The sequence below is a fragment of the Erinaceus europaeus genome, chromosome 4, assembly GCF_950295315.1.
Source record: "Erinaceus europaeus chromosome 4, mEriEur2.1, whole genome shotgun sequence".
In the NCBI taxonomy this organism is placed as follows: Eukaryota; Metazoa; Chordata; class Mammalia; order Eulipotyphla; family Erinaceidae; genus Erinaceus; species Erinaceus europaeus.
In genome coordinates this window covers 149,552,679-149,569,411 of record NC_080165.1, presented here as the reverse complement: position 1 = coordinate 149,569,411, position 16,733 = coordinate 149,552,679, and the positions used below count along the sequence as shown (strand labels likewise).

General features: G+C 43.0%; 1 protein-coding gene across 2 annotated transcripts in view; it reads right to left on the bottom strand.

Annotated features, from left to right (window-relative positions):
• Nucleotides 1-16,733, bottom strand: part of ASCC3 (activating signal cointegrator 1 complex subunit 3) — a 262,037-nt gene that overhangs the window by 15,713 nt on the left and 229,591 nt on the right. For both annotated transcript variants that reach the window (XM_060190713.1, XM_016188499.2), the window contains one exon: nucleotides 8,436-8,660. In XM_060190713.1, coding sequence (XP_060046696.1) covers nucleotides 8,436-8,660 — 225 coding nt within the window. The remainder of the gene's footprint in view (nucleotides 1-8,435; nucleotides 8,661-16,733) is intronic.

Genomic DNA, 16,733 nt, shown 5'->3' with positions numbered 1-16,733 from the left:
CATGTGTCCTGGAGCCTCCCCTCCCCAGAGCCCTGCCCCACTAGGGACAGACAGACACAGGCTGGGGGTGTGGATCCATCTGCCAACACCCATGTCCAGTGGAGAAGCCATGACAGAAGCCAGAACTCCCACCTTCCGCTCCCCATAAAGAATTTGGGTCCATCCTCCCAGAGGGATAAAGAACAGGGAAGCTTCCAGTGTAGGGGACGGGACAGGGAACTCTGGTGGTGGGAACTATATGAAATTCTACCCCTATTATAATTATACCCCAAACAATCTTGTAAATCAACATTACATCCCTAATGAAAAATAAAACATTTAAAAAAAAAAAGAGAGAGAATCAAGGGTACCAAAATATACACTAGTTACAAAGTGATGCATACTCACAGTTTGATATCTTTGCCCAGTGTACTACATTATACTACACACCCTATCTTGAAGTGTTTAAAGGGCTTTATATCTGTTCACCCTTTGACATGAAAAAAAAAAAAATTCCAGAAAAAAATACATATTTAATTGATTAACTGAATGAACTTTGTGAGCATTTATTTTTGAAAATCTGAAGTTGATTTTAATCTACGATTTGGTTACATTTTAATATTGGATATGCAGGGGGCAAATATCTTTTGAAGCAACTCTGAACCTAGATTTAAATAATCCAAGGGTAAAATAATTTTTTTTTTTAACACTGACTGTTTAAGGAGAAAGGATTACTGAGGCCATGAAAGGACAAGCTGTGTCAGTCAGTGTACATGGACAGACGTGTTACTAGAAAGGAAATCAGATGTGGTGCTGAGGCCCATTCTCAACTCCAGCTGAAGTTTGGTTTTATCGCTCAGAGCCTGAGGCTCTGTGGCTGTGCAGAGAGAGAGGCATGGATGGATGAACTGTCTCCTCCTTCACTCTTTCTCTCCGGGAATTCCCAACACTTGTACTCTCTCTCTTTCCCACTGTTCCCTGGCTGGTCTAAGGGTTCAAGTGACCACGTGGAAATACAATCACCACAAAAGTTGAAATGGTCAGGTGATGTTGCTACTTCTGTCCCAATTAAATGGCCTGAGGACAATATAGCTGAGAGTTTCGAGAGGTTCACTGAGGCAAGAATGAGAAGTACAGATTCTCCTATATTTACAACAATCCGAGCTGTTATTTGTGACATGCCAGCCCGAGAATTCAAAATACCGGAGAGTCTGAGAAACCCTCATCATTGTACAGCTTCTGGGAGCTCTGGCACTAAGTAATGCATTTTCTAGCAGATGTCTGGCAGCTACTGCTTTCACAGGCTTCCAACCTGAAAAAGAGAAGTCTTCCGTCATCTGTTCTTTTCACAGGCTTTTATTTTAGAATGGTTTTGGATTTCCAGAAAAGCTACAAAGAGGGCAGAGGGGATCTCTCCATCCCACACCCAGATTTGCATTACTGTCAATGAACGTCTATGCTTAGTCAGAATTCCTTAGTTCACTTAATCTCCTCTTTCCATTCTCTGGTCTCTTTTGGGGTACCACAAGACACAACTAGCTGTCTTGACAGGACCTCTTTAAAAGGTTCAGGTTAGCTGCAAAGTAATGATGCAACATTTTGCCAATAATGAAAATGCCTGAAGTACATTTATAAAGATCTTCCTTTCTGAATAGCAACAGTTGTTCACAGTAACTTTCCCCTGAACTTTTACCCCCAGAAGGTTAGCATTCAGGAAGCTCAGCTGCTGTCTAACAAACTTAATTAATCAAAAAGTCATTTCCGCGCTGTAACTATGAGTAAAAACGCTTCAAGTGTGCTAGCAAGCCTACAAGTTAATCAAAATGCTAATGCAGTACAAATTAAAGTTGTGATTAACATTTCACAGTAGCTGCTTAAGTGAATTGATCACACAAATGGGTTAAGCATTACTCATTTCCTACAGCGCCAGCCGGGAGAAGGGCTGCTCTGGGGTGTGAGGAGGGGAGCGAGGGGTAGAAGTGCCCTCCAGGACAACATCACAGGGCAACAAACCGTCACCGGAGTGTCACCAGAGCTTACAGGGAGCAGCGCCCGGGAGGCGAGGGGCAGCAGCCTTGCAAATCGTAGCCTAGTCCTTGGCGGGAGGCTGTCTGTGAATCCCTCAGAGCGGGGAAGGGTGCTTAACGCCACAAAGCCCGCACAGCTGTGTTAGCGTTTGCGGTGCTACATGCATGTGCTCGGTGCTGCTCGCTCAGTGGCGAGTGGGATCCCGCTGCAGGGGATGCGCTGGCTGCTCAGTGATGGCCTTCAAAATGGAGAGCTGCTAAAGGGAAAATGCCACAGGAGGATGACCGGATGCACTGGAATCTCTGGACACTTGTGTTTGCAAGAATGATCGCTTGGGATTGAATTCACATCCAATTATTTGTTTCCACACAGTCGTCTGCCAATAAAATTTCATACGGTTTCAGTGGCAAGACACGAGCCCACAACTGCCTAACCAGAAAAGCAGTTTGTAAGAGCCTTCCCGTCTCTGTGAATTTGATCAGGTTCCGCTGATGTTTACACCAAGTAGACTACATTTATTGGTAGACACTTTGTATCTGGCAAATAACCTAAGGACCCCGGGAGCATCAACATGCAATAAATCTGCCTTTTAAATCCTTCCCTAAGAAAGGTCTAGGAGGGAGTCGGGCGGGGGCGCAGCGGGTTAAGCGCACACGGCGCGAAGCACAAGGACCGGCGTAAGGATCCGGGTTCGAGCCCCCGGCTCCCCACCTGCAGGGGAGTCGCTTCACAGGCGGTGAAGCAGGTCTGCAGGTGTCTGTCTTTCTCTCCCCCTCTCTGTCTCCCCCTCCTCTCTCCATTTCTCTCTGTCCTATCCAACAACAATGACAGCAATAACAACAACAATAACTATAACAATAACACAACAAGGACAACAAAAGGGAATAAATAAATAAATAAATATATATAAAAAATTAAAACAAAAAGAAAAGTCTAGGAACAGCAAAATATATACTCACTCCCTTCACCCAAGACACAGCAAGGTCTGCTATGTGCCAAGAACTGTGTCCAGGTCACCGTCAATCACACTGACATAAAACTTAGTGCTTGGTAAAGCCCCAGCATACTTTGAATGCCACAAAACTCGCCACATGGACTAGCAGCAGTAGGATTCCTTGCGAGGCACATACAACAGAGATTTCACACTCAGCTGCAGTTCACGCTGTACGCTGCACATTGCTGAATATGTATGACCCGATTGGGGAAGTCTAACATTTATTTATGTATAATCCACTCATCTTGTTCTCAAAGCAATTCAGAGAAGCCTTCTGAAATCTATGCTCTCCACTTAAAGATACTCTTTTCATCTGCTTTAATTAGAAGCATTCCAAATGTGAAAGAAAGGGTCTCATGACTACACCACAGAAGGTTTGCTGTATCAGAACATTTCTCCTAAGTACTGGATTAAGGATTTGACCAACTATTTCTCTGGCCAAGGCTTGGCAGTACCTGGACTATTTTCACTGCTGACTGTATTTGACGCTGTGATTCTAAAACCCATTCCTGTAATCGACATACACTGACAACCTAGAGTCTGTGACTAGTGCACCCATAGGTTACACTAGCTTTGCTTCAGGACAGTTGTATATCCTGACATCATCAAATGCCTCTGTTGCTTCTGTTTTACTACAAATGGGAACTGTGTGTTAAAGAGAATGCAACCCCTGCTATACTCTTGTTTTGTTTTCTGAAAGGGGGCCTCAGTTTTCAATGGAAGAGAAAGAAGTTTCTCCCAAGTGCAGAATAGGGGAGGATTTGAACACGAAGGATTATGTTGAAGTCTGATCTAAACAAAAATCCCAACCATAGGGAGTCGGGCGGTAGCGCAGTGGGTTAAGCACAGGTGGCGCAAAGTGCAAGGACTGGTGAAAGGATCCCGGTTCGAGCCCCTGGCTCCCCACCTATAGGTGGGTCACTTCACAGGCGGTGAAGCAGGTCTGCAGGTGTCTGTCTTTTTCTCCCCCTGTCTTCCCCTTCTCTCTCCATTTCTCTCTGTCCTATTCAACAATGACATCAATAACAATAACGACTACAACAACAATAAAAAACAAGGGCAACAAAAGGGAAATTAAAAAAAAAGCTCTTCCTTTCAGGTTCTGAATAACCTACTTATTTCCAAGACAGGTGTCCTACTTAACTTTTCCATTAGGGCAATGCATGATACATGATAGGTTCTTTTTTTTTTTGTTGTTGTTTCCAGGGTTTTTGCTGGGGCTTGGTGATGCTTCTTCCAGCCATCACCCCCCCCACACACCCCATTAAAAAAAAAATTCGATCGGACAGGGAGTCGGGCGGTGGCGCAGCGGGTTAATCGCACATGGCACAAAGTGCAAAGACCAGCGAAAGGATTCCAGTTCAAGCCCCCAGCTCCCCACCTACAGGGGGGTCACTTCACAGGTGGTGAAGCAGGTCTGCAGGTGTCTGTCTTTCTCTCCCCCTCTCTGTCTTCCCCACCTCTCTCCATTTCTCTCTGTCCTGTCTAACAATGACAACATCATCAACAACAATAACTACAACAACAATAAAAAACAAGGGCAACAAAAGGGAAAATAAATAAATTAATTAAAAAAAATTCGATAGGACAGAGAGAAATGGAGAGGGGGAGGGAGGGGCTAGAGAGGGAGAGAGACAGACCTGCAGACCTGCTTCATCACTCAGGAAGTGGAGAGTGGGGGGCTCAAACCTGGGTCCTTGTGCACAGTACTACGTGCACTTAACTCGGTGCACCAGCGCCTGGCTCCCTGGTTGATGAATTCAATCTACACAAACACCCTCCTTGTCTATGCGTACTGTAAAGAGAAGTCTGCTGTTACTGAGGAGAAACTAGTAGCTCCATATTTTGGGGAAGTAATAATTGAGATTGTCTGTGACTCTAGACACTTTCACTTCTAGTATGGCAGTGGGATGGGCAAATGCTACCTTGATGAGGTTCAGCACACTAGTTACCTTGTGGAAGGATCTGGGTTCAAGTCTTCAGTTTCCACTTGCAGGGGGGAACTTCATGAGCAGTGAAACAGTGCTAGAGGTTTGTCAGTTGGTCTGTCTGTCTGTCTGTCTACCTATCTATCTACCTACCTATCTATCTGTCTAGTCTACCTCCCTCCCTATTCTCTCTCAAATCATTGTCAAAAAAAAAAGGAAAAAAGGGAAAAAATGGCCACTGCGCGTGGTGCAGTCACCGTGCCGGTGACAAGATGGACAGACTGCCTTCACGGGAGCCCCATTTGTAGTGATCGGTGTTGATAAATCAGTGAGGAAGACTGGGACTTAGGCTAAGACCAGGTCATATTTTGAAGAACAAAGCAGGAACACAGAACACCCGCATATGCACTTTAATAGAAACCCTCTAGACACAGGGAAAATGAAGATAAATTCACTGGTCTGCTTGGCACACTTATAAAAATCTTGAGAAGGATCATAGTTTTTGGTATTCAAAACTAATTGCAACTAAAACGAGAAATGCAGATCTCTAGAGATACTTAACGTCCACCCACGCCAGGTAGTTTCTTTCTGTGTATTCTCTCTTCTCATGACATACAGCATTATCTTGTATTCTCTGAGGTACTATTACTGCTGAATCTCTTCCAAGTCCATCTTACAATGCACACAAATGTTTTGATTTAGAGCATGTAGGCTTCAGGCTATATCACGTTATCTGGTGTGTTCGATATTTAAAAAACGCTTTCCTAACTAACCCAGCAGATTGACTCAACAATTACATGTTAAGTCACACAAAATAGCCCTCTGGTTCTCCACTCACTGAGTCAGCTCCTCAAATCACGGTTTCCACCCCCTGCTTTTTTCTCCCATGAAACACCTCAAAACATTAAATTACTGGTTGCTTTTACTATAAATGCCATACAGGAGGTAGTACGAGTAATCAAAATAGAAATCTATACCCTATGCTATTTGGTTTAGTGTAATGCATAGATATTTTTCAGATTAAAGTTTAAAGATTAAAGTTCTGGTATCTCCATTTGATTTCTAAAACAAAGTTATTTACTCTCACTGAACACCAATTGCTTTGTCTCTTGATTAAACAAACAAACAAACAAACAAACAAAAAAACTGGTTGCCATCTCTATACAACTAGTTTCTTTCCTGATAGCATCTAGGAAGCTAAGCTTGCACTGAAGATAGTCCTAACTAGTGTTTATCATTTACCATACAGGAAAGTTACATTCACAATGTAGATACAAGGTGCTTGGAATAATCTATGACTGTCATGTGAAGAAATCTAGTGCGTCTTAGAAATTAGGTTTGGGGCCAGGCGGTGGCGCACCTGGTTAAGCACTCGCATGACAAGTGTGCAAGGACCCAGGTTCAAGCCCCTGGTCCCCACCTGCAGGAGGAAAGCCTCACAAATGGTGATGCAGGGCTGCGGGTGTCTCTCTGTCTCCCTCTCGATCTCCTTCTTCCCTCTCAATTTCTGACAGTTTCTGTCCAATAAATAAATAAAGATAATAAAAACGAAGAAATAAGGCTTAACAAGTCGGTGTTATAAATGATTCAGTCAAAAAGGCTATAGAACCACACTAGAAATCGACACGGAAAAAGGGTGAGAGAGCAGGTGTTTTGTATGCAGACGCACAGAAACAAGATTCTATAAGCTCACCAAAGGCAAAACCAAAACCAAACAAACAAAAAACCCCACAGAATTTCTGTACTCTGGCTAGTGTGTTTGCTTTTACAGAAGTTAGTAAAAAGGTTAATAAACTGAAAACTACCAGTAGGTCAGTTTGCTAACAGGAAATAAATAAATATATTTTGATTAATGAGAGTCAGGTTTGATACTGTGGTCTCTTTCATTATTTTTCTGTCTTCCATCTGTTTCTACACCTAAAAACATAAAAGAAAACTACAATTTTTTTTTTTGTTTGCTTCCAGGGTTATTGCTGGGGCTTGGTCAAGCCAGCACTACAAATCCTGGAGCCCCCCCCCCCCCCCCATTTTATTGGCTAGGACAGAGAGAAATTGAGAAAGGAGGGGAAATAGAGAGGGAGACAGAGAGATACCTGCAGACCTGCTTCACGGTTACTAAAGCAGCCCCCCTTCAGGTGGAGAGCTGGGGGCTTCAACCAGAACCCTTGCACTGGTCCTTGAGCTTCGGACTATGTGCGCTTAACCCGGCGCACTACCATCAGTCCCCAAATTACTTGGATCCGACCAGTTCTCAGCGACGTCATGTCACCCACCCTGCTCAGTGGAGGCCCCATTCTTCTGCGTCTAGCAACACAGCATTTCAGGTATAAAAAGCTCATGGTTCTAATTTCAAATCTCACATTGTAAATAACTTTCAAGAAGTAAAACATGCAAAACTTTTTTATGTATTATCAAAACCGGATATCCACAGAGATCTGAAAATACAATAAAATACTCTTTTTAAACTCTGTGTCCCGGTGAGGCTGAGTTTTCTTCACATATTTCGGCTAAAACATCCTAGCCTAATAGACTGGTCATGAAAGGAGACAAACGAATATCACTGACTTCTGTTAAGCTAGATATTTAAAATATCTGTAAAATCATTTTTACTTTAAAACAATATAATTCTCACAAACTTATTGTTTTAGAAAACAGTCCTTTACCACGAAAAATCATGTCGTTATGTTAACATAGAATGGATTCACTCCTGTTTTAAATAAAGTAATAATCTGAATGCCATATCACACAACAGAGAGAAAAGGAGCATCCTCCATCCTTTCTCTGTTATTTGCTTTACTTCTATTTATTTGCTTGTTTATTTATTTTTGATTCCCACCAGGGTTATTGATGCCAGCACTACGAATCCACCATTTTTGGTAACTATTTTTCCTTGCTCCCCCCCCCCCCTTCTATTTTACTGGATAAGGCAGAGAGAAGCTGAGAGGGAAGGGGAAGACAGAGGAAGAGAGAAAGACAGACACCTGCAGACCTGCTTCACCGCCTGTGAGGTGACGCCCCTGCAGGTGGGGAGTGATGGTCACCTCACAGGCGGCAAAGCAGGTCTGCAGGTGTCTGTCTTTCTCTCTTCCTCTGTCTTCCCTTTCCCTCTCAGTTTCTCTCTTTGTGGATGATAACGTTTATACTCAACCGAGTGTGCCACTACTCAGCCCCCTTTATCATTATTATTTTTTAAACAACATCTATCATTTCTTGACTTGTAGTCTTAATGGTCTTCGTCTCCACAAGAAAGCTTATGACAGACAGCATGCACTCTTCAGTACTGTGCCCTGGTAACTGCACAGTACTCACAAAAGTACCCGACGTTCAGTTTACCTCCAGTAAGCTTTGACTGAATGGATGATGGGAACTGTCATGGCACTGTGCTAAAAATGTGTCTTTTCTTTGAAAATCAGCTATGCAAGTATGTTTTAAGCTAAACCACACACACACACACACACACACACACACACACACACACACGTAGGAGCTGGGCATTGCTTCCGTACCTGACATACTCTGAGAGCTTGGTCCAGAACCGTCTTGGTGTCAGCGTCATAATCCGGGCAGGGCAGCATGTTGCGGCTGAGATGCGCCTGCAGGAGGAGGTGCGCTTTGGTGTGAGGGCTGTCAAACGAATGAGGATTTGATTCAAGCGGAAGGCACTTGGCAAGTTCACTATTCATATGGTCTTCATTGTGTCTGACGGGCAAGTCTGTGTATTCTTCTGCATCCTGAAACAAACACACCCGCAGACATACACTTGTTAATGGGCTGGATGATATTCATTATAATTAGTGTGCTTCTGATCTAACTACTCACCCCGCAAACATGACTTAAAGCACAGCGAGCAATAAACCTAGACAGTCGTCTAGCACCGTATACCAAAATTAACTCCAAGTGGATTAAAGACTTGGACACCAGATGTGAAACTCTAAGATACATAGAAGAAAACAAGAGATGATACAATTCAGGAGCATGACGCTAGAGATGTATTTGGAAATCATCCTCACTAGGGGCGGGGGCAGACAGCATAATGGTTCTGCCAAGAGACTCTTACGCCAGAGGCTCTAAAGTGGTGCAATCCCCTGTACCATCATCAGCCAGAGCTGAGCAGTGCTCTGCGTAAAGAAAGAAAGAAAGAAAGAAAGAAAGAAAGAAAGAAAGAAAGAAAAAAAAGGAATCATCCTCATTGGCAAGGGAAGCAAAGAACAGGTAAGTTAAACTTTATCACACTGCAGAGCTTTTACATGTCAAAAGAAACTTCCCTAGGGGTGGGAAGGCAGCTCAGCTCAGCTCAGCTCAGCGACTGGGAGAAGGTATCTGTACACCACACATCTGGGAGAGTTATCTGTACACCACACATCTGGGAGAGTTATCTGTACACCACACATCTGGGAGAGATATCTGTATATCACACATCTGGAAGAAGGTATCTGTATCCCACACATCTGAGTGGGAGAGATATCTGTATACCACACATCTGGGAGAGATATCTGTATATCACACATCTGGGAGAGATATCTGTATACCACACATCTGGAAGAAGGTATCTGTATACCACACATCTGGGAGAAGATATCTGTATACCACACATCTGGGAGAGATATCTGTATACCACACATCTGGGAGAGATATCTGGGGGGAGCACACAGCTATGTAAGCAGAGACGTAAAATCTTAAAAAAAAAAAAAAAACTGAAAAGAAATGCTAAAGACAAAAACCACTGTGGTAGAAATAGGAATGAAGAATGCCTTTGATGGCCATATTACTAGACTGGATGGCGGGGGGGGGGGGGGGAGAAAAGAATTTTTTTTTTAGCATATTAAGAAAATTTATTAGGAGAAGAATTCAAGGTTAAGAGAGCAACTTAAGTTCAAGCACAAACATTTAAAGAAAAGAATTTCGGGGAGTTGGGCGGTAGCGCAGCAGGTTAAGTGCATGTGGCGCAAAGCGCAAGGACGTAAGGATCCCAATTCGAGCCCCCGGCTCCCCACCTGCAGGGGAGACCCTTCACAGGCGGTGAAGCAGGTCTGCAGGTGTCTGTCTTTCTCTCCCCCTCTCTGTCTTCCCCTCCTCTCTCCATTTCTCTCTGTCCTATCCAACAACAAACAACATCAATAACTACAACAACAAAAACAAGGGCAACAAAGGGAATAAAAAAAAAATGATGCCGTCCCACCTGTGTGGGGAGTGCGCTTCATGAGTGGCGAAGCAGGTCTACAGGTATCTCTTCTCTTCTCCTCTCTGTCTCCCCCTCTTTCAATGCCTCTCTGTCCTATTGAACAACAGAGAGAGAATAAAAGGAAAACATGGCCTCTAGGAGTGGTGGGTCTGTCATGCTGGCACCACGCCCGGCGACAACCCCAGTGACAATGAAAAAAAAAAATGATAACTGTGTCTGTTGGGACAAAATGGATAGAACTGGAGGTGATTATGTTAGTGAAATAAATTAGGAGGTAGGAGACAACTATTGGATTGCATTTGTTCATATGTGGAAGACAGAGACTTGAACACATGAACTTGAGGAAAAAGAGAGTGAAGTAGGAGTGGTCTGACTGCCTCTAAGATTTCACGCGAACCATGGTGGTGATCATGGGGCCGGGGCACAGAACTTTGGTGGTAGGTGTGGTATGGAACCATACCCGTATAATTTTACAGTCTTGTAAACCATTATTAAATTGCAAATACAAATGAAAGGTAAAGAAAGCGGAAGTAGATTAGGTATAAAAGTGTACTACAAACTAGGGTGACCACTAAAAAACAGAACTGACTGCTGGGAAAGCAACCACTGAATTGATCAAATGATCAGGTCCATCCGTAAAAGGCAGAAAAAGGGTAGGAGGCTACGAGAGGCACAGGGAACAAGGATGACATGTGGAGATGTACCTACTTACGACAACGCTGAATGCCAGGGATCTAAACAATTAAAAGGGAAATTGTCCGGCTGACCAAAAAACATGACCCAGTTGTGATTTACCTACAAGAAACCCGTTTAAATGTAAAGCTACAAACAGATAAACAGTAGGTGGGTGGAGGAACATACCATGTGAACACGAAACAAGAGTAGCTATATTCATTTCAAACAGAGGAAACTTCAAAGCGAGGGAAGTTGTCAGGGATAAAGGCACTAACAATGATAAAGGGGTCAATCTGCCAAGGAAGACATAATTCTTCTTCTTTTTTTTTTTTCTTCCCCATTTTATTAGGAAGTTAATGGTTTACAGCACAAATGTCTACGCATGGGCTCCATTTCCCAGCTCCACATTACGGGTGTCTGCAAATTACTCTCACCATAGGACCTCAAGCCCCCTCCCCTTCCATTAAGTTCTTCGCTCTGATGCAGGACCCCACCCCAGTCTAAGCTTCTGAAGCCGCAGTTATTAATGTGCACTCCTGTGAGTACAGAGACTGTGAGAGCAGAGTGAATGAATGCAGGGTTGGCCTTAATACTTGAAAATTAATGGACATTATTCACTTTATTAACATACTTACAAAGATCCAAATATCATCTGACGCATGGAAAGACACAACCTAATATCTATCCCTAACAGAACTCAACAGCAGATCAGGAAGAGAAGAGTAGCTTCTCAACCTAGTGAACGGCGTCTCTGAGAAATTTAGCTCTGACGTATTTCAACCACAGACGGGGTTTTTTTTTTTTTTTTTCCCCTCTATGATAAAGACCAAGACAGGGATTTCTGCTTTCAGTCCTTGCATCATTGTACCAGAGGTTCTAGCCAGTGAAATTAGGAAAGAAAAAATAGGTAAGAGCTGTTCTGATGCAAAAGGAAGAAATAAAACTGTGATTGTAGATGTATGTGATCATCAGTGTAAAAAAAAAATAAAATAATAATAAAATAAAATAAAAAACCGACAGGTAAGCCCACAAAATGATTTACTAGAAAAAAGAGAGTTTAGAGAGAATGAGATACTGACAGTGGCCGCAACACAGGTGGGTCTTAATTCTGCTGACTGAGAGGAAAAGAAAAGACCAATAAAGAGCGGCATGGATACTCTGAGATTTCATTCAGATACAAGTCTAGAAAACGCTGACCTGTTATGACAGCAAGCAGATCGCTGGTGGTCAGGGAAGGGATCAGAGATGGGGAGGGTATTAACAGTCCTAGAGGGGAGAACGTAGCTTTTCATTTGTACCTGTGATTTCTTCCCAAGAGATAATGGGACAATGAGGGCACTCAGACCGTTTATACATAATATGTCTATCTTTTCTTTGCTTGATTAGAAGTTTCAGAAACTTACAATGATTCAGAAATTTAAAATATGTCTTTTCACAAGAAACACAGATAAAACAGGTCTTCGGTCAAACATCAGGCAACTTGCATCAACGAGAAGTAATCTTTTTTCCTGCTCTCCCAAGTATCTCCACCTCTTCTCTGTATGTTTTTTTTTTTCCTTTATGGAAATGAAAATTATAGTGAGGGAGGAAACAGTCTACATTAATATTTCTTTTAAAAGCGGAATAAAATACTATTACACAGAGAAGAGTACTGAAATAAATCAGACATGCTGGAAGTCTCCCAGAAGAGAGAGCACTTGCTCTAGGCTTAGAACAATTTGCAGAAGAGAAAAGGGAAGAGAGAGAGATTCCCGCATTCCAGAGAGAAAACAGTATCAGCAGACCCATTAAAAATACAGCTAGAGGGGTCCAAGGTTTAAGTCTACAGGGTGAGAAACTATTAATAGTGGGGGTAGAGTGGGGGGGACGGCACTTGGTGAGCAGCTTTTTGTCAAGCAAATACACTGAAATAAGGCAGTGATCCAGGCTGCTGGATGGTTGTGGAGCTAGAAGAAACCAACTTTAAATCTGTTTCCCTGTCTAAGCATTTATTCATATTTAAATTGCTTTCTGCTGTTCACAAAACACTAGTTATGATTTCACTTCTTTTTTTCTTCCTCTCTCTTTCTTCTATTAGACTGAATAGTTATGGGATTTTCAGAAAAGACATGGCACATTTTTGCACAGAAAAACAGAAACAAATACACGTTCTGGCATTTCCGACAACCCAATATTGTAACACTGTAAACTAACTGGCTCTCTTTAGGTTTTAGATAAGTAGTAAATAGGACTAGATTTACAAAAAGTTCAGTTAAAACTGTTGTATGGTAAGAACTTGGCTACAAGCACTGATAAATGGCATGTCCCATTATCCTCAGTTCAACCTTGTTCAAATTTGACTTCTCTCTCTCTCCCTCTCTCTCTCACACACACTCTCTCTCTCTCTCTCCCTCTCTCACTCACACACACACACTCTCTCTCTCCCTCTCCCTCACACTCTCTCTCTCTCCCTCACTCACACACACACACTCTCTCTCCCTCTCTCTCACACACACACACTCTCTCTCACACACACACACTCTCTCTCTCCCTCTCTCTCTCTCACACACACACACACACACACACACACACTCTCTCTCTCCCCCCTCCCTCTCACTCACACACACACACACACTCTCTCTCTTTCCCTTTCCCTCTCTCTCTCTCTCTCTCTCTCTCACACACACACACACTCTGTACCACCCTTTTGTGAGGGAGAGAGAAAGCAATTTAAAGTGGGCATTTCTCAGTTTTAGTTCCCAAGTGCCTATGGGAGTGTGAACATTTTTCTGTGCTGTGTGGACACGTCTTTCCTTCCTTTTTAAAATTTAAAAAAAACATTTTTTTTAACCGAGCACTACTCAGCTCTGCTTTCCAGTGGTGCGGAGGACTGAACCCGGGACTCCCAAGCCTCAGGGTGCTTTCTTTATTGACAGATTATTTTTCCTTTTTTTTTTTTAACTTTTTATTTAATTTTTTAAATTATCTTTTTCAGATAGAGACAGCCAGAAATTGAGAGGAAGGGGGAGAGAGGGGGGGAGAGAGAGAGAGAGAGAGGAAAAGAGACACCTGCAGCCCTGCCTCACCACTTATGGAGCTTCCCCCTGCAGGTGGGGAGCAGGGGCTTGAACCCAGGTCTTTGCGAACTGTACGATGTGAGCTTAACCTGGTGCGCCACCACCTGGCCCCTTAAACTATGACTTCTAAATGCTAGTCAGCGACTTCATTTGGTGGCAAATTCAAGAAACAAAGGCCAGTTCCAACCTCAGAGGGAAACCAGGGGCGCTGACCTTGAACCAGAAGCCACCACCTGGAGCCGAGGGCTGACCGCACACAGCCGTGCTCTGGGGGCCGCTGTCTTCAGGTACCAGCCCTCCCCGTGGCTCTCTGTAGCCTTCCCTCACTTTAGAATCTCCAACTCCATGTAAGAGACGGCTCCACTCTTCTCCAGCCCACGCCGGTTCTGCCTGAACCCCCTGCCCACCAGCGCTGTGAGCTGCTTGCTGCCAGCCAGCCAGCAGTATGAGCGTCAGGGGAGGCTGCCAGCAGCTGAGGACCCTGCAGGAGGGAGCCCATGTTCTTCTGTAGTCCACAGTTGTTGCCGAGTCTACTAAGGGGGTCACCAGACCTTTAATGTGGATTACTGAAAGACAGTAACCTTAGTCAAACAAACAAACCCTGTAGCTCAGTGATGCTTTTTTTTGGGGGGGGGCAGCAGTCTTTATAAATTGAGGGGGGGTTCCTCCATTTCTTTGCAAACAAACAAAATGGTAGCCCGTCATGAGCATTAACAATGAAGAGTATTTGAAAGGGCCGGGTGGTAGCACACCTGGTTGAGTACATATGTTACAGTGCGCAAGGACCTGGCTTCAAGCTCTCAGTCCCCACCTGCAGGGGGAAATCTTCACGAGCGGTGAAGCAGGGCTGCAGGTGTCTCTCTGTCTCTCTCTTCCCTCTCAATTTCTGTCTCTATCCAATAAATAAATAATTTTAATAGCAAAAATGGGCACAGTTCTTAGTGATCTGAGTTGTGGGTCTGACAAAAGCTTTTCCCAAGTATATTATTGCTGAGCATACAGCGATGACTGAAAACACACATGGATTCTTACTCATAAAAGCAGAACTGAACACAGCTCAACGGAGAGGGACAACGGGCAAGAAAAGTGAAGGGAAGGTATAAACAGTATCAGGAGTCAAGGAAGGTTTCTCTAAAGATGTTATGGCTGAGCTAAAAGAGAATTTTTTTTTTTTTTTAAGGTACAGAAGAAAGGGAAAGTTAAGGTTTAAACACCTGAACTGCGAAGGAGGGACCCTGGCTCTGATTATGGGAATACAATTCTAGCATGCCAACCTCAGCTCTATTAATCAGTACATCTGTTTGATAGGTTTTTCATTATTAAATGACAGTGCTAGAGACTTTTCAAAGGAGCTGATATTTGATTTACAAACATGCATACACTAAGTCAATGGTAGCTTTTATAGTTAAAAATCACCTCTAAGGAAGGGAGGACTCAACCAAACGCTATTACTTCCTTTGACTATCTCCCGTTCTGCGTTCAGTGCTCTCCTTGAAGGAGAATCCAAAGACTGCAGTAAGAAATTCACCCTTTCAGCAGACCATTGGGGCAGCGTGATGGGTAGTGTGAGGTGGATCTGGGAACTGGCACAACAGGCGGGTTGTCAGCTTTGCGATTTACAGGCTACGTGATCTGAGGATAACTGACTCCTCCCACCACAGCCCCAAGTCCAGTGTGAGAAGTTTTTGTGATCGAATTTATGAAACACTTCAAGACTGCAAATATAAATGTTAAGCTTTATCATGCTAATCCTCATATCTTATTTATTTATTTCCTTTTGTTGCCCCTTTTTTAATTGTTGTAGAGAGGAGGGGAAGACAGAGAGGGGGAGAGAAAGACAGACACCTGCAGACCTGTTTCACCGCCTGTGAAGGGACTCCCCTGCAGGTGGGGAGCCGGGGGCTCAAACCGGGATCCTTATGCCGGTGCGGTGCTTGCGCTTTGTGCCACGTGCGCTTAACCCGCTGCACTAGCGCCCGACTCCCTAATCCTCCTATTTTATACCACGCACAGTGCTAACTAAAACTTAAGATTCTCTGTTTGAGTTTTGTTTTCAGCTGTAAATCTTAGCTTGTAATTATGTAAATATTCGTCAACACCTGAAATTGCATTTAATTAACTCACTGTACAAAATACCATGGTTCTTAAATATTCTTCAGAGAAACAAAATTTCTTTTACTGGTGTTTTACTAGTAGCTGCACATTCATTTTCATGTAATCATGTTACAGAAAATAATGGCTCACTGAAAGGCAGTGTTATCATAATATAAGAGACAGGCAGATCAAAGATAAAATATTCAGGGATTGTTTCCTCTTAAACTACACATTCGATGCTATGGGCTTTAGTCTCCAATCTCCAATTAAGGTTTCTTTGAAATCCATATTAATTAAACATTCACAAAAGTACATCAGTGTATGATAGGAAAATATGGTCTTTTCAGTGTCCCTTTGTGAGTTAACTGAAAATACTGAAAAACAAGGAGAACTTATCATTTACATTATGTACCTAGTACGACCTTTTTGAAGAAAAAGTATTACAGATAGTTAAGTTAATTATTCTGAAACTCTACAGTGTCTTCTAAATAAAAATCTAGTGCCCCAAACCACAAGAATGACATGAAATACTGATTTAGATCAATTCGATTAAATTAAAATGTTGTAACCATCTTTAATTTCTTTGTGTGTGTGTGTGTTTGTGGTTTGATTATGGACTCAAGAAAGTTGAAAATGAAGACTGATGGGAGACAACTGCTGTTTAATCCTCGACTGCTCTGCCCTGCCAGACTCTCCTGTGAAAATAATGATCGTGTATTTTTGGAATTCCAGTTCACAATTTTTCCAAGCTACTTAGAATGTGACATGTTTGCTTCACCACTTAGCTCTTGTCTTTG